General features: G+C 41.3%; 1 protein-coding gene across 3 annotated transcripts in view; it reads right to left on the bottom strand.

The window, feature by feature from the left end:
• The window catches only part of itpr2 (inositol 1,4,5-trisphosphate receptor, type 2), a 68,360-nt gene that overhangs the window by 11,005 nt on the left and 38,936 nt on the right, over nucleotides 1–18,419 (bottom strand). For all 3 annotated transcript variants that reach the window (XM_014005499.1, XM_014005500.1, XM_014005501.1), the window contains 18 exons: nucleotides 17,168–17,288; nucleotides 15,034–15,218; nucleotides 14,761–14,938; nucleotides 13,869–14,122; nucleotides 13,596–13,796; nucleotides 13,286–13,396; nucleotides 13,001–13,096; nucleotides 12,802–12,921; nucleotides 9,077–9,193; nucleotides 8,814–9,006; nucleotides 8,182–8,307; nucleotides 6,415–6,590; nucleotides 6,169–6,333; nucleotides 5,895–6,078; nucleotides 2,606–2,695; nucleotides 1,815–1,936; nucleotides 1,548–1,713; nucleotides 1,311–1,471 (listed from right to left, as the gene is read on the bottom strand). In XM_014005499.1, the coding sequence (XP_013860953.1) occupies nucleotides 1,311–1,471; nucleotides 1,548–1,713; nucleotides 1,815–1,936; nucleotides 2,606–2,695; nucleotides 5,895–6,078; nucleotides 6,169–6,333; nucleotides 6,415–6,590; nucleotides 8,182–8,307; nucleotides 8,814–9,006; nucleotides 9,077–9,193; nucleotides 12,802–12,921; nucleotides 13,001–13,096; nucleotides 13,286–13,396; nucleotides 13,596–13,796; nucleotides 13,869–14,122; nucleotides 14,761–14,938; nucleotides 15,034–15,218; nucleotides 17,168–17,288 (2,766 nt within the window). The remainder of the gene's footprint in view (nucleotides 1–1,310; nucleotides 1,472–1,547; nucleotides 1,714–1,814; nucleotides 1,937–2,605; nucleotides 2,696–5,894; nucleotides 6,079–6,168; nucleotides 6,334–6,414; nucleotides 6,591–8,181; nucleotides 8,308–8,813; nucleotides 9,007–9,076; nucleotides 9,194–12,801; nucleotides 12,922–13,000; nucleotides 13,097–13,285; nucleotides 13,397–13,595; nucleotides 13,797–13,868; nucleotides 14,123–14,760; nucleotides 14,939–15,033; nucleotides 15,219–17,167; nucleotides 17,289–18,419) is intronic.

Here is an 18,419-nt window from a genome sequence, read left to right as displayed (position 1 = left end):
ATATATACACGTATATAAAATTTTTTTTTATTATATCACATTTTTTAATGTTACTTTATTTTTATTATTCTTATTCTTACTATTAATATTACTACTATTTTTTTTGTGTATGTTTAATACGGAGTGTTCCTCCAAGGTTCAATCTAAATGATTCATTTTACAGTCATGAAGGAGAAGGGTTGAGCAAAGATCATTATTGGGCAAATTTATTTTGTGCATGAAATCTATCTGAAGAGGTGTACTATTCAGCTTTTTTTTCTTGTCAGTCAATATAAGCTGCGAAATCGCCACCCTTTGCCAGTTATTGAGAAGACGGCTCCAACGACAATAGTTGTCCTTTGTGCTGTCATTCCCTGTAAGCGTGTTGAGCGGTGCTGCAAGAAAAAGTGTCCCCCGTGAAACGGTTTCCTGGTGGGTGTGATGTAACATCCAGAACGAGTTAAGGCTTTGTAAACCAATATTCGGAAAATTCATATAAAATTGAAAACAAAAAAAAGTTTTTGGTATGAACCAGTATGCCACCCAGTATTGTAAAGTTTATTAATATTAAAGTGTTAATRAAAGTCAAAACCAAACAAATAATAGTATGATACAGGCTGTGTCCAAATTCAGGGGCTGGGTCCTTCAAAGGACCTACTCGGTCTATGGGCCTAGTCCTTGGTAGACCACAAAGACTGGAAAAAAGTGGCTGTGAATTGGGACGGTCTAGTCTTCAGATTCAGAGCAAAAATAGATTGAAAATTGGCAAAAATCAGTATATTAGTATTAATAATGTCACAAAACTAGCTTAAAGGAAATTTCTTAAAAACTAAGGGACAGGTAGGTGCATCTTTAAGCTAAACTAGCTTGTTTGATTTCTGACGAGAACGTTTAAAAACATGTCTATACAAATGAAAAAGCATTAACAGCACAACCGCTTGAAACTTTCAATTTTTATACCGGCAGATTTTTATTTAAAACTGTACTCCTTTCTCTTGATTCATCCACCATTGCTGGGCATATGACAATAAAACTCTTGAATCTTGAATTACGAGCAAAAGAAAAAAAATTGGTCGGCCCGCAATGCATCATGGGAAAAGGTGGGCCGAGAAGGATCCATCAGACCCGTCCCTCAAGTCAGGGAAAAAGAAGGATGCATTTGTTGGCCGCATCGGAGGAGTCTTCCAATTTGGACAGCCTCCGGCGCGGCGCTGTGATTCAAGCAGCCGACAAAATCGCCCTTCGGAGGACGCAGCCCCTGAATTTGGACACAGCCATATTTTCAAGGGTGTGTATAAGCTGAGTATGTATAGAAAAGGAGTTGTACTGACTGCAATCATCTGGGCCACGTAGCTCTCAGGGCCGGTGTACTCCGTCGGATCCTTCACCCTCACCAGGACCAGGAAGTAAAGGTAGTGCCACATGTTGTGCTCCGATTTGATGTGCTCCTCAAAAGACACCGTCTTGTTGTCAAATTTGTCCCGTTCCAAACCTGCAAGACAGCAGCTCTCTTTAACGAGCGTTTCTTCAACGAGCGTCCTTCCGAACGCGCGGCCTAAATCACGCACCGCAGATGAAACAGGTGGTTTTAAGAATCTCCTCCTTCCTCTGCTTCTCGCTCCTCAGGTCGGCAAACGTGTCGATGATCACGCCGAAGATCAGATTGAGCACGATGATGATGACGATGAAGAAGAAGAGAAGGTCGTAAACCACACGAGCCGCAAAGAGAGGTTCCTGGAGGGTTAAAATATGAATATTTAAAAAAAAAATCACCTGCAAACTATTTCAGCAAACACTTTAGGAGGAAAAAAGGTCAATTTAAAAGATGTTCTGACCATTTTAGAGGGTTTCCTCAGAATATCTCCAACACCTCCTCCATTACGTAACCCCTGGTTCAACACAGTGATGATACACATGCGAAGAGTATCGCACACACGCTCCATCCCATCATCTTCATCTGTAACAAAACACACAACATGTGAAAAGGGGGGATCAAAACAGACGAGCCTAACAAAAAAAGCTTAACATCTGAACATCTAAATGTGTTAAATCCAGAATATATGCCTCAATAACAACCAAAAATGACTCATTATATCCCATAAAAATACGCAGTGAGCTAAATATTTTAAAGAAAAAAAACTTTAAAAGAGAAAAAACAAAAACTAGTTGATACAAGCTGACCTCGTCTAAAAATAAAGCTATGATTCAGCTGCAAGAAAAAATTTACAAAGAAACCAATTTTGCTATTTATATGCTAAGTGAAATYCAGTGAAAGGATGAACTCAGCATGACGGCTGAGGAGGAAGAGGAGGTGAAGGATGTGGATGAGATCACGTGCGTGCCCCTACAGCGCAGGTGATCCATGGCTTCAGAAGTGTGAGTCACTCCCATCTGCCTCATCAAGTTTCTTTGTGTGCACGCCTCAGTGTGTGTGTGTGTGTTTGAGTGTGTGTGCGCACCTCAGAGTGTTTGTGTTAGTAACCTCTCAGGGACTCTACAGCTGGAAATGTCAAACACACACTACRGCCGTCCAACAACAAAATCGTCAAACTCGTCTCCTCAGCGGTGACTTCCTTGATGAGATTTTTATTTTAAAGTTAATTTTAATGTTAATGGGAACATTTACCAGGAGGTGAGGTGGTAGCTGGTGCGTCAGGGCAGCTGTCTTTCAAACACGAGTCTGTGTTTACACCTTTAGTCAACAAGTCGTGTTTTTCTAGGAAGAAAAAAAAAAGAGAAACTTTATCTGCTGTTGGTTAATTTAGAACAGTATAGAACATTTTCATATGAAAAAAAAAACTATTAAATTATTTCCTGCATTAAAACATCTTATAGCTTCGTCTATTCAGCGTCASTTAAATGAGTAAGAAAGTCAGCCATTATGTAAACTGAGGCAACAGCTGCTGGGTGGGCGGTGAAGAGTTGCAGGAAATAATAGTAAAAAAAAAGGAACAAATCATTTGCACACGGGCAAATTCCCCCCATCAGGAGASGTACGTTGCTTGTTGTGACAGGAGCTTTTGTAAAAATGTTTTCTTCCCCGACAGCAGATCTCAGAAACAAGAGGAAGAAGAGGATGGATGTTTGGTAAACCCTCTGCGGGGGTTAAGGGTCGCAGCTCCACAGCAGCTGCACTGTGGACAGAGACGCTCCCCGGCTTTGATGAAGTTTCTCGGCTCAGCCCTCAGCTGACACACACACACACACACACACACACACACACACACAGGCGTGAGCTCGGCTGGTTACATAACCCAGCGCTGCTCTGCTGCGCTCTATTCAGCAAAACACAGGATGGCGCGGCCACCAGGTTATGCAACAGGTGCACATGTGCAGGCAGGATGTCTCCCTGATCGTCAGCTCATTAAACACACCCACACTCTCCACAGTGTTATCAAAACATGTGTCTCGGGACGCACATATAGCACACTGTACACATTCTACACTGTTGTGAGGCCAATGTATATTCTCACAGACGCTGATTAAAGTGGCTCCTTGAGAAATCACAAAAGCGCAAAGTCTAAAGGGAAATTTAAAAACAAAAACTACAACTATCACGGTCAAACCAGGTCATGAAGTTTACTTCACTAAGTTCATTATTACTTATCAAGCATTCACACTTTAAAGATGATTTTTTTTTCTTCTTCCATTGGTTTTTTTTGGCACATCTCATTCCACAAGTTTTGTCCAACTGCAATTTATATATAAAATGTTCATCCCCTTCCAGCTATGAATATGTGAAATATGCATTTCAGCAGTTTATACTTTGAGATATTTAGCCTTTTTCATCATTTTTTTTCCTCATAAAAAATGAAGGAAGCTGTTTTCATCATCCTTAAAATCCTTCAAAAATATTCATAAATCTTTACTGTACTTTTTACCTTTTGCTCTGGTTCTGCTTTTTTAAACTTCTTTTTGCTAATTTTAGCTTCCTTCAGCTTTTTATTTATTTCTTTATTTATTTATTTATTTATTTATTTATTTATTTATGTCAATTTTAGCTTTTATTTAAATTTCACCTATCTTTCTACGCTTTTCAGCTATTCTGATGACAACATTTTTTGTGCTTCTATGAGCCTTTTTCYGCTAATTCAAGCGTTTTATGCTTCTTTTAGCCGTTTCCCACAATTTTAGCAACTTTTTTGCCATTTTCAGCTAATCTGATGTTTTTTTCAGCTACATTGATCTTTGTGATAATTTCAGCTACTTACTAAATGCTCATTCTGCATCTTTGTTTTTGATTSAGTTTTTTGGCTTCTTTTCAGCTACTTCTCTGCTAATTTGAGCTTTTTTGATATTTTACAAGAGCAAACATCATTTTTTTACTTACTCTAATCCTTTTAGCTTTTTACTGCTTAATTCAGCAAAWGTGCTATGTTTTGTTGTGCTAATTTCAGCTACTTTTTAWACAATTMTTYGGGTAGTTTCAGCTATTTMAACTATTTCAAAACAAATTGCAAGTACTTCTTTTCTTGTTTATTGCTAATTTGAAAWTTTTCATTTTCATTTCCCCATCTGTCTCTTAATTTTAACTTGTTTCACCTACTTTGTGCTTATRGCTAATTTTAGCTTTTTTCTCTCCTTTCAGACTTTAACATTTTTTGCTATATTTCTACTCAAATATTTCTTTTGTTGTTCTACTTTCAGCAGAATTCAGCTGTTCAAATATAACACACATTAACATAAATATATATTTGCTGTTAAAATTTCTCAGCAAATTCAGCAGCTTTCAGCAAAACCTTTCAGCATTYAGCATTTACACTGCAATTTTGCAGGAAATGCAAATTCTTTAGTTTACAATGTTACCTTGCAAGTTGTTAGGATTTAATGCTACTGTTTCTGTCACAAGGATGACATTCAAAAATGTGTGTTGCAGCACACGACACATACAGGTGTTTTCTATATAAATAAAATGCTCTCTTTACAGCTTCAATAGGACAAAAAAGGGATGCATGAAGTTGAACCTCATACTGTGAATCACAGTAACACCCATTTCTAATAGTTCTGCTTTGTTTCTGRTCCTCCAGCCTGAACAAACAGTTCCTCAAAAAATGCAGCACAGCCTCTTCATCTTTGTTTGAAATATGTAATTGTTTTATGAATAAATACTGAGCTCGTGACATACGATAATCAAGTAGGAACAGAAAGATCAAAGCTAAAATTAAAGCTTATGTATGGAGCCCAACTTGTGCCAATATTAATACTTTAGTAATAAAATATACAGGTGCTGTAGTTTGTTTATGTGCCAGTGTGTCTTGCAGAGCTAATATAAGAAAAAAAAACAGATTCTCYCTGCTTATTTTTCTTAAAAGGGAAACACTTTATTTATAAGGTTTATAAAATAACAATTAGCAAAACATAAAACAGTTATTTAAAGGAAAAACTTAATCTCCTTAGGTGTTTTGTTTCTAACTCTGCATTAAAATAAAATAACAAAATATACATTTATTATATTAAAGGCCTAAGTATTTAATCACAATACTTTTATTTAAAAGAGAAGTGAACTAAGGGTTTAGGAACTGTCTATAACGTAAACATTACACTATAATCATCATAAAAAACTCTAGAATCATCTGTAGTGTCATAACTTAACAAAACACATCTCTGTATGAGATATTTATCAATTCTACTAAAGTTGACCCTTTGGTTACAGCAGAAATATGTTTGTATACATTTATTTTATGTTTTCTAAGCACACATCATGCAGCATTTCACAGATTGCAAGTTCCCAGCAGGTCTGATTTGAACTGCACATTGTCTACTTTTCTACTGCTGCAGTTTAATATGTTGTTTACTAGAACAGGAGAATGAATTCGCTTAACTGTTTTTATTTTTAAACCTGGCACTTTCTGGTCTCCATAGCTCGGTGTGTTAAAAAGCAGTTAGCATGTGGAAACAAAAAGTTGGGTTCTGACCTGGTSCTGGGAGGCGGTCCACCTCCATGCGGAAGTCGTCCTTGAGGAAGAGGAAGCCGATGATGGAGAAAAAGTAGACGAGGAAGATGGCGAGAATAGCCGTCAGAAATATGGAGCGGCCGTTCCTCGTCACGCTTTTGATCACATTCAGCAGCGTCTCTTCTCGGATCACCAAGTCAAACAGCTGTGGAAGTAGATCATCGTCAGCYAATCCTAACCAGTGATAAAAGCTTCAGCTGGTTAATAACTAGTCGACGTACGGAGGGATTCTTACCAAGAAGCTGTAGAAGAACTCGTGAACAAAGAGGCCCAGGACGCAGATGAAGGCGTACGCCAAATGGTAAARAAAGAACATGTCCATCACAACTGCTTTGTAGCCTCGGGTGAACGTTCCCTTGTTCCCCACAAAACTCACAAGATAGATTAACTTGTTAAACAGCTGAAAATYAAAAAAAACTAGAGGTGAAAACCAGATTCAACAGTTTAATGGAATAAAACACCAAAAACATCCTTCACTTACATTTATAGTACCGAGCAACAGCAGAGCAGGGGCCAGGCCCATTGTGTAGATAGCTCGCAAAAGGAGGGAGACGAAGAAGAACACGATGCCCCACTGCTTTGGGAGGACAGGAAGTAGGGTGGTGGAGACCCCCAGAGCCACCCACAGTAAGATACTCCAGAACGGGGACAAGATGCCTGGGTGAAAGAGTAAACCGTCCGTGTTAACGAGGTTTGAAACTTAGCAGTGTTCGACTAAATTATTCACTCAAACTAAGAGCTTAAGTTGGCGCACACTGCCGAAGGCAACACTTAAAAATGTCAAACAGTCCGAGGGGACCTTAGTGCTCAAAACAAGCCTCTCTGCTTCAGAGTGTCGAGCAAACCAAGCAGAGGAGCTCGTGTTTCTGAAGGAAAATGAGATGCACCGATAATTAATCAAGAGCTTTTTCCTTCTGGMTAATTGGGGAGCTGGCCAACTATCATTCACGCTCTCACTCACACCGGGGCACAATTTAGAGTTACCAATTAACCTAATTAACCTGATGTGCACGTTTTTGGTCTGGGGGATGAAAACCGGAGTCATTTTTGGTAAAATACAAACCTTCATCACACAAAAACGTACAAACTTAACGGTATAAATTCATTTCTGATGTACGTACCATCAAAACTCATTGTAAAAATAAGATAAAAACATACACAACATGGAATTCAACTTGAAATGGTTTAAAAATTAATAAATAAAAATTTGGTGTTTTGACCCAGCCTGAATGGAGAGTAAAACTGGGCGGAGCTACAAGAGCATTAAGTCCATTAAAGTGTAAGCTGTCCCACATCAAACGATAGAAATTCAAATCCAGATTAGAGGCATGAGGAAGAAAAAACATAAAGAAATATGGAGCATTTAAATAACCAGACAGCCAGTTTCAGGTGTGAACACCCAGAGATCATTAATAATAACAACAGGCTGAAGAAGGATTATTTAAGATGTTTTTACTGCACTTTTGGGCCCAGTCATTTCATTATCATCATGTAGTATCCAAAATAGCTACTGAATTACCTTTAGCCAGAAGCAACAGGAAAAGCTGAACAAAAATAACTCTCAATAGTTTAAAGTTCTGTTTTGTTCACAGTTTGGACCCAAAGCAGCTGGATTTAGAAACAATTGTTGCAGCAAGTTGCATAAAATTTGTAGTCAAATAAGAAAGGGTATTTTCAGCTGGTTTCTTATACATCTGGCTCAGTTAATTTTAGAATATCTATCCTTAATAAATAATGTTTAAAAAAAATGGTAGCATATTAAACACTTGAAAACAACAGTGGCGTATGTATGTATGTGTTCTGATCTGTTTCCTTGATGCAGTTTATTATTGGCTGCATGGGTTTTGTAAATTTACCTTGTCATTTTAATCGGCACATGATCAACGGACTATTATGTATCACTATTACATAACAGGATCTATTAATTAACAGAACGTCCTGTCACAATAAAACAACCAAAAGAACATTGGTTTAAGACCAGAGTTGCAGGTTGGAGCAGATGGTTTGCATAGTTGCCTCGCAGCAATACGGTATTGAGTTGGAAACGTGGATATCTCTGGGTTTTTCTGTGGGAACTCCCAATTTCCTCCTGCGCTCCAAGAACCYGCATGTTGGGTTATTGGGCAACGCTAAATTGGCTCTAGGTGTGCATGCTTGGTTTTCTGTGGCCGTTTGATCAAGCAGGTCTGGAAAATGGAAGATTTGAGGTCACTTATTAAGAAAAAGAAAAGAAAAGAAAAATCATTACCCTCGTCTTCYTCGTCCCCAAAGGGGTAGAACACGGCCACGACGGTGTTGAGGATACAGGCCAGGTAGAAGGAGATGCTCCCCCAAAGAGAGATATGGCGTGAAAACCAAAACAGGGCCTTATTTTCTGTGCAGGAACCACAAAAAACAACATACTGTGATGACTTGTTCTGATTGGAAACCTGAATCATGCGCAGAAAACCCATTAAGTTGTCAGTTAAATGTTTATTTTCATATCTAAAGACACCATTTCCCTCCGAGCCGGTCTGTGGCTCCGGAGAGCTAAACAAAGCAGCCGCCCATCACGTTCTCACAATGTTTATAGAAAACCTGGTCCCACCCCGGATATGATGTCATGATAAATAACAAAGTTTCCTTAAAACATGCCTAAAATGTAAAATTAAAGTTACAGTCATAATTTTAAATATTAAATTTAACATTTAAATAAGTTAGTACTTCTTCCCACTTTGTTTTGATGTGAGCTTTACAAAGAAAGTGTAGCGACACTCTTATTTTTTCCTTGTAGGTTCTTCTTTATTTTTTGTTTCTCTCATCTTTGCTTAAATTTATTGCCTTTATACAGTTAACATTTTTAAGACAAAACAATAACTAATTTATTGTATTTAGGCTTACTGCGGATCTTCTTCTGCCACTTCATCTCATTGTAGAGGTTGTCAAACTGCTGGAAGAAGTCGTTGACCTTACTGCCCTGGTCGTCTCGCTCGGTGGTGGTGAACACACGCGTCTTGGACTCCTCGGTGAGGTACTCGCAGATGTTCGGGACGGGAAACACGATCTGCTCCATGCTGCGGTCATGACGCACGATCTGAAGAGAGAGAAATTCTTTTTCTCCACACGTCTCAGAAATGATCAGATTAAATGGACGTGATGTTTACTTCTATCTGAGCTGTGTGGTTGGCGTAATGATGAAGAGCTTCGTCCTTCTCAGCATCCAGGCCCGATCTTAATCCGGGTCGGAAACTCTGCTGCAGGAACTTGTTGTGTCGAGCCAACTGAGAATAAAAATAATAATAATAATAACTACATTTAAATCGCATATTCCCAGTTTAAATTCTAATGTTCTACCAAAATGTCCTTGTAAAATGATACAAAAGAAAATTACAAAATTACAAGATTAACATCCTATTTCTTATTTTTATTATTCCTTTTTAAAAGCAAAAAATAAAATCATTGAAAAGTATTTTTAATTTGAAAATGACGATCAGTTTTAAAGAGATGCACATCAAAAAAATAAATAAAAATATAAAAAGTTTTTCTTTTTTAAAGTTTGTTCCAGAGTTCCAGGCGTTACATCCACGTTGCATCAGCTCATTTTCAAGGCCAGACAAAAGTCTCATCATGAAACTTCCTGACTGATTCGTCAGATTAGGATGACAGCTGCTGAAAATGTAAGGGTGGGTGTAGTATGTCTTCTGGGGTGAGGATTGGGTTGGTGGCCTTTGGTGGTGGCTGGGGGCCGTGCTGGGCCGGCTGGTTGGCCCCTTTGCTGTGGCGGGGGCCCGCCCTGGGTGCCCCCTTGCTCTGTCGGCGGTTGGGTGGGCGCTCTTGGCCGGGTCGTCCTTGCTGGGGAACGGTGGCRTCTCRGGGTGGCGGGCCAGCTATGGGGCTGGGGTCGAGTTTTGGGGGTCTCGGTGGCTCTGGGGGGTGGGGTGTTGGTCCCGGTTTCTGGTGGCCTTCGGGGCCCTGTCAGTCCATGTTCTGGGGTTCCGTGGGCTTGGCGGTTTGCCTGGAGAGASAGGTAMTTGGGCTGCTCTTCCTGGGTGGGTTTCGGGGAACGGGAGGACTTACTGGGGCCAGCGGGGGAGCCGACTCCCCGTGGGAGCATTTTGCTCCTTCAGCTTATTCCCCCCATCCCTCACCGCACACCTCCATCCTCTTCACTTTCAACTTCACCCATGTAGAGTTTTTTGGGGGGGCACAGTTGTGTTATAAGAGCAACAATATTAAATTTCTATTTGCCATAACCACCTGGGCCCCAAATTTTATTGTACATCTTAGACATTCACTCATAACATTTTCATGAAATTCATATATAGGAACTTAAGGTGGGCACTCATGGCTATAGGTGGCCGGATGGCACCACTCTCGCCTCCTGTGCCTGTGCCCACCCCCAAGGTTTGCATTTAGACACTTAGGGTTTTGGGTTAGAGTAGTGGTGGAGGGGAAACTGGCACCACGGAGGCCTCTGCCTCCTCTTCTTACCCCATTTAATTGCTCTATAGAACAACACACATCAACAGTACATCTGGGGGTGGGGGTGTGGGTGTCGGGGTCTTTATTCCCATCCCGTTCCTCGGCTGCCATTTGGGGAGGGGGTCCTGAAGAAGGGCGGGCCGCCAGGTGCGGTCCTGGGCTGTGGGTGGGCTCGGGGCTTGGACGGTTGCCGGGGGCAGGGCTGGCTCTCCATCCTCCCTGGTGCTGTTTGGTCTCCTGAGGAGTGGCTCTTGGTTCCTGTGGGTGACCCCCTGGCCAGGGTGACTGTCGGATTCTGGGGGGTGGACAGCTGGGGGAGTGCACTTGGTCATTGGCGGTGTGGTGGGGTGGTCATGGGTGTGGCTTCTCTGTGGCGGGGGGCTGGCCGGGCGTCCTGGTGCAGCCCGGGCCGGGACTTGGCTACCTACTCCCGTCCACCTCAGAATGATTGGGTCTACCTCCTGGGTTTGGGTGTGTGCTGCCTCCAATAGGGGGTGGGTACATGTCCTGGACCTGGGGGGTATAGAGTGTGGATCGGGGGTATGAGTGGAATGTGGCGTCCTTGTATGTCTTTGACTGAGTGGGGGTGAGGATGAGGGTGGGATGGTGCGATTGTGTATGTTTGGGTATTTGTCAGGCTGCGGTCTGGGCTGCCCCTCCTGCTGGTTTATCTGGGGCCCGCTGCTACTCGGCCCCCCGGTGGGGTGTGCGGCTGACCGCCGGCATGCTGGGGGTTCCCGGGATCTGGGGTTGGGCGCTGGGGTGTGTGCCGGCCTGGCCTGGCGACTGCCTGCTGGGGCTCGGGGCCTCTGGCCCTGTCAGGCTTTGGCCTGGAGGGGGTGTGCCCTGGGGGCCCCGGACCTCTGTGCCCTTTCCTGGATCTGCTCTGGTATGGCGGGTGCCGATGGGGCCCATGAGTTTGTCGCTGCTGGCCCCGGGGGCTGTGCGTGTGGTCGCTGGGGGGACTCTCCCAGTTCTCTCCTATGGTCTGATCTGGGGGGTGGGTAGGCGGATCTTCCCGTGCGGGTGCCCCTTGGGGCTCTGCGCTCGGGATCCCTCTCGGGCCCTTGGGCTCTGGTCTTCCCTATGTCTGCCTTGTGTCTTGGGGGTTGGGTCTCCGATCCTCCACAGTCACTATTAAATATTCCATTGGAGAAATCTTGTATWTACACGCATGTTCACAACTGCTCACAAACAGGTGTTCTGATCCAGGGGGTTCTAACTGGTCACTGAGTGTGTAAATATGTCTGTGTGCATGTACTGACAATATTTATGAATGTAGGCATGTATGTATGTATATCTTTGTATATGTATGGGTATGTGTATATATTTATATATGCCTTCCATGTATTTATCCATTTATTTTTCAGGTGAGCGGACAGATGTTGGGTGTGTGGTCCTGTGTTTTGTTGGTATATATTTAATATACTTCTAATCGCTATTTCAATCTTTCTATCTTTCTAATTACTTCTCTCTCTGTTTTTCTCTCTGTCTCTATTTTCTCTTCACTTAAAAAAGTCACTGATGATGAAGAAATAAATAAACTAAATAAACTAATATTTGGTTTCGTTTTCTACTGAAGTGACACAAAAAATAAGGATGACAACTTTAAATCTATACAGTTTGAGACAAGTTAGGACCTTTTTTTTAAAATCCCTAAACTGRCTGAAACTCAGGAGTTGTTTTGATTAAAAATGTTATTAGAATAAATTTAGGATTGCTGGTAGAAATTCATTTGCACACAGGAAAAAAATTGTACCACTTATAATCTCCTTAGAAAAATACCAAATGTTAATCAACTGTTCTCCCATTTTGACACATCTAAAACTAAATATTTGGCAGCATATTTTACAACTCATAATTTTGTGTCAAGGTTTAAATTGATTGTAAAGATGGATTTCAAATTTGTAATAATGCTGGGCAGTTTTTGTTCATATTTCCTGCAAAAAAACCTTTGTAAACTTAGCATATTTCAGCCTAATAAAAGGAAAAARAAGCCTATAAAACTAATTATTCTGCTTATTCCTTTATTTTTATGATTAACAAAAAGCTAGCGTTCCGCTTTTGAAAAGGTTATAGAACTGCTTCTCTAAATTTCCATCTCCTGTCAAATCAAAATCCATCAAAAATAAAACTAAAACATCCTACATTTCCATCATGTTAAAACTGGTCGGTGGTCTGACGCTGTGCAGAAGTGAAAACCTGCTAGACTAGACTCAGCCTGCCCTTTCCAGCTTACATAAACCAGTGTCACATTATGAAAACTAATTTTAGAAAACTGTCAGAGCAGCTCATTCACAGAGGAACGGCCTTCTATCAGTTTATAGTTCTGGAGCGCACCGCCCCGGGGTCAGCACAGGTCCATGCAAACACAGCAATAAAAACGCTCTAATGCTTGTGTACCAACCTGATGGGCCAGAATATAAATGTTGTGTCCAACGTCTCTTGGTGCGATTTCATCTCCAACGCCGTCCTCGTCGTCCTCGGTCGTCAAATCTTGGGTGTAGGCTTCCTTCATGGCGTCCACCTGAAAACATGCGAGTTAAACCGGAGGTTAAATCGAGACGGAAGCGTTTTAATTTCATCTGCTGTTAATCCACACTTACCAGTTCAATGGGTCTCATCTTGTAGAGAATCTTTTCTGCGTTCTCACTGTCGTGGCGGCTCTCCATGATGGCCAGCAGAAGTTTGGACGCATTGTTCTGCAACAACAGACTCCAGCAGGTGAGCGCTCAAGTCTCAGTTTTCAAACTACAGGTTGTTCAATAGAACAAAGGTTTTATTTTTTTTTGGCATTTTTCATAAAAGAATGGATAAAAATCCACTTGAGTTGAGTTGTGCTCGGTCTCAAATGCTACGAGGAGCACTGGCCAGAGTCACCTGCCTCTCACCTTCAGCTCCAGCACCAGGTCCAGTCGATGCTCCCCCAGGGGGTAGATGGGATTGACAATCAGAGCTATAATAATGTCGATGCCGTTTGACTCATGCTTGGCTATGCAGGTCTGAAAGGCAGCGGGGGGACAAGCAGCACTTAGTGTTTAAACACGACCAACAGAACCAAAAACTCAGCGCTGGAAAATATTTTTCACTCAGTCCAACTGCAGACGGGAAAGTTATGAAGAGAAACTCGTCTCCAAAAAGGTTTTGCTGTTTAAGTCCAACAAATAACTCCTAATCTCAGCTAATGTTTTTTTTTCCTACCTGGTTCTCGTGGCAGGGTCCCTGGCAGTACTCTGTAATGGTTTCCAGGGTTTGGCGCACCAGATCCACATTCCCCTCATTGATGTAAAGTCCCAACAAACCGAGACCTCCGGTGGTGCTCCCGCAGATGCAGTCCAGGAACTGAAGAGTCTCACACACCAGATTGTAGTTCGTCTTGTTGCTCTGATTGCGCAGGAAGTTCTGAAGAGCAAAAGAAATACATAAAATGATGTGTTTAAATATGTCGAAAGGCTTTTCGGTGAGATCCAATACCTGCAGGTCCGAGTTGTGGTTTTCGCAAAGCAGCTGGAGATACCGGAGGACTGGTTTCATGATGGCGATGGTCTGGTTCATCTGCGTTTCCTCTGCCACCTCCTCGGTGCCGAATATCTCGCTGCTCTGGCCGAGAGCCTCCAGATCGGAGACGACCTCCCTCCTGTAGGAAGTGAAGGCCTTGGAGGTCGCCGAGCAGGCCTCTTTCAGCTGCCCTCGCATGTTCTCTCTCATTTGAAGGCCTGCGTCTTTCCCTACAGAGCAGCACACAGAAGGTGTGAAAAATAACACCAAGAAGTTGAACTACTGGACGGGGCGGCAGGATCTGACAGCAGATGGATGCAAAAAAGGAGCAGGAGGGACACGTTTTTTTGTTTTTTATGTGTTTTCGTTACCGACTTTCTAGCGGTCCTGCAACAATGAATCAAATTTAGAGACTCCTTTGATAAGTGAGGCACGATTAAGAAGGGGTTCTGTGCCACGAAACCACCAGATCTCGATACAATGGGCCTTTGATAAGCTTGTGATGCCGGGGTGTCACATGGTCCTCTGACATGTGACTGCAGCAGTCTGTCAGCAGAGCAACAAAGATCATTAAAAAAACACACCAGGACTGTTTTAAACCTGGGGCCAGCGTGAACTTCAGGACCCCGCCAGCTGAAAAGGTTCAATAGATTTTYAGACTTTTTAATCTGTCCAGGTGTTTCTATGGCAATGCCTGTCTGGTTTCAGGATCTGACCCATGTGACTCAGTTTGTCTACTGAGAAATGTCRGCATTCAAGTGTTAGGACTCTGTTAAAGCTAATTACAGGATGTAGTTTCAGACATTGAGGATTTCAATTTGGGCTTAATCGATTCTTAGCAATCAACAGTGTCATCACTTCAGTGTACCTTTCCTAGACCTCCTGCTGCTGACGTCGCAGTCGTTGTTTTTCCTGCAGCCGACTTCAAACATGTTGACGGACACGGTGGCTCGGATCTCCTGCTGGGCCAGGTTCATCCGGTCGAAGAAAACCTTGAAGAACTTCTCCGAGTTCTTCTGCTTGTGCAGCTGGTGGTAGAAGGAGTTCTGGTCGGGGGTGGGGGGAGGCAGCGCAGCGATGAGGATGGATTATCCAGAAACAAACTGAGAAATGCTCGATTATAAAAGTGCGCGGAGCCCACCTGTATCTGCGTGTTTCCCCCCTGCAGAAGGGCGATCCCCAGCAGGATGCTCTCCTCGAACACCTGGTCGTTCTTGGTGTTGACGATGAGATCGATGACCAGCTCTGTCGCACCGACGCTGTCCAGGAGGCACTGGATCTCCACCACGTTGCTGCCCGGCTTATCAGAGTCCAGCACGGCAGAACCTCCYACAAAGATAATCAAGATTTAAATTACATGTGCACAAAAAAAAGCTTTGACAACACAGGCTAATGATACTTCTGTCCTGATGCACAAGGTTTCAAAACACTATAAAATACTTTTTTCTTTTTTTTTAATCCTTTAAAAGTAAACTAATAATCTGGATAGTCTGGACTTTATAGGTTCGTGCAAAAGTTTATGCAACAATTTCAAGAAAATMCTTATGATTTAATTAATCTGAATCATGATCCTACAAATACATGAAAGGACTTAGTAAAATGTTGTCGAGTAGCTGTTCTCTCTGCCTAAATTTTTTTTTACATTTAACAAACTGTTTGAAAGTCTGGTTCGTCACAATAAAATTACCCAGAACCCAGATTAATTTAGTATTTTCTGGACTGTTCMACTCTGCAGACAAAGCTGGAGATAAATGAACGAGACTTCCTGCATCCTAACTTTAACAATTTGGCCAAATGTTTTTTAGAAAATAAGGTTTGAAGACCTTTAAAGTGTCTGTGACATCAATTTTTTGTACAAATATGAATGCATTTTTGGAAAGATAACAGTGATAACATGTTGCAAAAAATATGTCACACGGCTGAGATGAACAGTTGTGGAGATATTCACATGGGAAGGAACAGGAAGTGATGTCAGAGGGGAATGTCTGAATGTGAACAGAGCAGTGCTACAATGACAGATGAGACTTTAGATTGTTTTGAATCACTATCAGAGATGAAAAAGGGAGTTCAAATAATATTATTTTAATAAACAAAAACCAGAAAGTTCCTTTTCTTAAAGAATCCCCGTTTGATGTCACTTCCTGTTTCACTTTGGCTAGCCTAAGTTCAAAAGTATGATAACCCTGCTATGTGACAAAATGAGTAAAATCATGTATTATGCCGAGTTTTTTTAAACATAAAGACGCTTTTATTGACTTTTTTATTAGTATTTGCATGTCAGACTCAAAAAAGGAACTCGAGTCTTAAGTCATGAAGACAACAAAAGACCAGACAACAAAATCCACACATCTTTTTTTCTCACTTTTACAAGGAAATTTTTAAATGGCTGCCAACTATCACATAGGTTGTTAAACTACAAAAATAGTCTAAATAAATAGATCYGCAGTGGCAACAACCACAAAATATCAAGTTCCACATTTTTGATGTTTTAWTAAGTGTCTATACTCAGATTTGTTTAGTAAAGTATGCAGGTAGTGTTTTGTTTACATTAAGTGAAACCTGTATTTCAGTATTACAAACTTTTAAAGTGCACCATCTGKTAAAGTTCAGAATAACTTTTCTCTTTGATTTCAGTTCAACAAAACTAACTGGTAAACACAGAAGAGGAACAATCATGGTTTGATCCTGTGTTGCATCCAGAAGAACGTCAAACGTTTATTGATAAAAAGGAATAATAGATTTAAATAAATCAGATTTTCAAAACAAACGTCGCTCTAAAATGAAAAGACGTGGTAAAAGATGCCRTCTGCAGCAGAATACTAATCCTATTTAAAAGGAGTGAATGTTGAAGGTTTTATTGTTCTGCAAACAGAACTTCAAACAGCACTGCCTCTATGACCAGAAGCCTTTTTGAAGAAATCTGAGAACTAAAAAAAGCAAACAAACTGTTATATAAAGTGTTTATAAGATGCGACAAAGAACTGTTATGAGCAGCTGATCATGCTCAGAGCTCAAACTGTTTTTTTTTTCAAAACCAAAACATAATTTTTAGAATTAGAATGAACAGAAGTGTCTTCTTTAGATAGGAAGCCTCAATATTTGCATGTCTTAAAATACACATTTACTGTAAAGGATCCGCTTTAACCTGGTTTAACGCCAACCAGCATTTCCTCAACAGCACAACTCCTTGGAAGCAGATTGCTGTCATATCAGCAGCTTTTGCTTCCTCTGCTGTTATTTCAGTGTCTGCTGGGTTTATTTGGGGTTTTCAGTACCTCCTGATGACGGCTTGACAAAGACTCCAGATGAACCGCTTCCACCACCAAGCTCCGACTTGGAGAGAAGCTTTTCATGTCCAAAGTAGCGAGTGAGAAGTATCTTTCTCAGCTCGTGTTCCTGTGGAGACAGAAATCAGATTATTGAATCTATGGAGCCGTCTCACCAGGTTCGAGCTCCGAGTCTGGATTTTCACAACTTCCACCACCTATTAGGGCAAAACGAATCAAAAACAAATCTTAAAGTCTCTTTGTCGTGAGTTGTAGTCTCCTCACATAAAATCCACCCAAACGCCTCAGAAAGGACCGAGAACGTTTCATCTCCATCCACCTAATGGCAATTATTCCAWGAAATGTTTCTGCTGCGATGGGAATGATGGATTGTGGGATGAAAACTCTTAGCAAGAAAGAAATTGCCACTTGAGAGCACAGCAGTAACAACATTACTCAATAACTTGATCATAACAGAGAATTTATAAGCGGCTCAGTGAAAACACAGACAACCTTTAAAAAACAAGCTGAAAGGATGAGGCTAATTCTAGAGGTTCATAGCTTGTATAATCCTAAAAACAAGAACTTTGTAAATGTTTGTTGTCTAATCTGAATGAGAGCTTGATAGTTGAGATTATGAGGAGACTGTCACAGCCAGTGAACTCCCAGATGAAGATGATGATCTATGTTCACAGGAAACAATTGACTGCATTKTTTAGAGTTTAGCTTTTATTGTGGCCAAATGTTTCTTCTCAGGGGGCATTTGATTATCTCCAGTCTGTGAGAAACATTTCTCTCTGTCAGCTGTGACGTTTGATGCTGATGAGTGGAAACAGAACTAAAACAGATTTGTGCAGATCATCTGAAGTTGGAGGCTGTGTGACCAGGGTTCAAGAGACAGGCAGACAGAAACAGGACAGAGACAAACGGACAGGGACAGACAGATGAACAGAGACAGATACAGTGAGGTGCGAAAGTTTGGGCAGCCTTGTTAATTTTCCTGATTTACCTTAATAAATCACTGATTGTTTCGATAAAAAAATCAGTTAAATATACCATATAGGGGACAAACACAGTGATATTTGAGAAGTGAAATGAAGTTTATATGATTTATAGAAAGTGTGCAATAATTGGTTAAACAAAATGAGGCAGGTGCATAAATTTGGGTACTGTTGTTTTATTGATTTCAAAACCTTTAGAACCAATTACTGGAACTCAAATTTGGTTTGGTAAGTTCAGTGACCCTTGACCTCCATACACA

The sequence above is a fragment of the Austrofundulus limnaeus genome, unplaced genomic scaffold (genome assembly GCF_001266775.1).
Source record: "Austrofundulus limnaeus strain Quisiro unplaced genomic scaffold, Austrofundulus_limnaeus-1.0 Scaffold31, whole genome shotgun sequence".
Lineage (NCBI taxonomy): Eukaryota > Metazoa > Chordata > Actinopteri > Cyprinodontiformes > Rivulidae > Austrofundulus > Austrofundulus limnaeus.
Note: the sequence above shows the minus strand (reverse complement) of the source record. Positions and strands in the feature narration are given on the sequence as shown.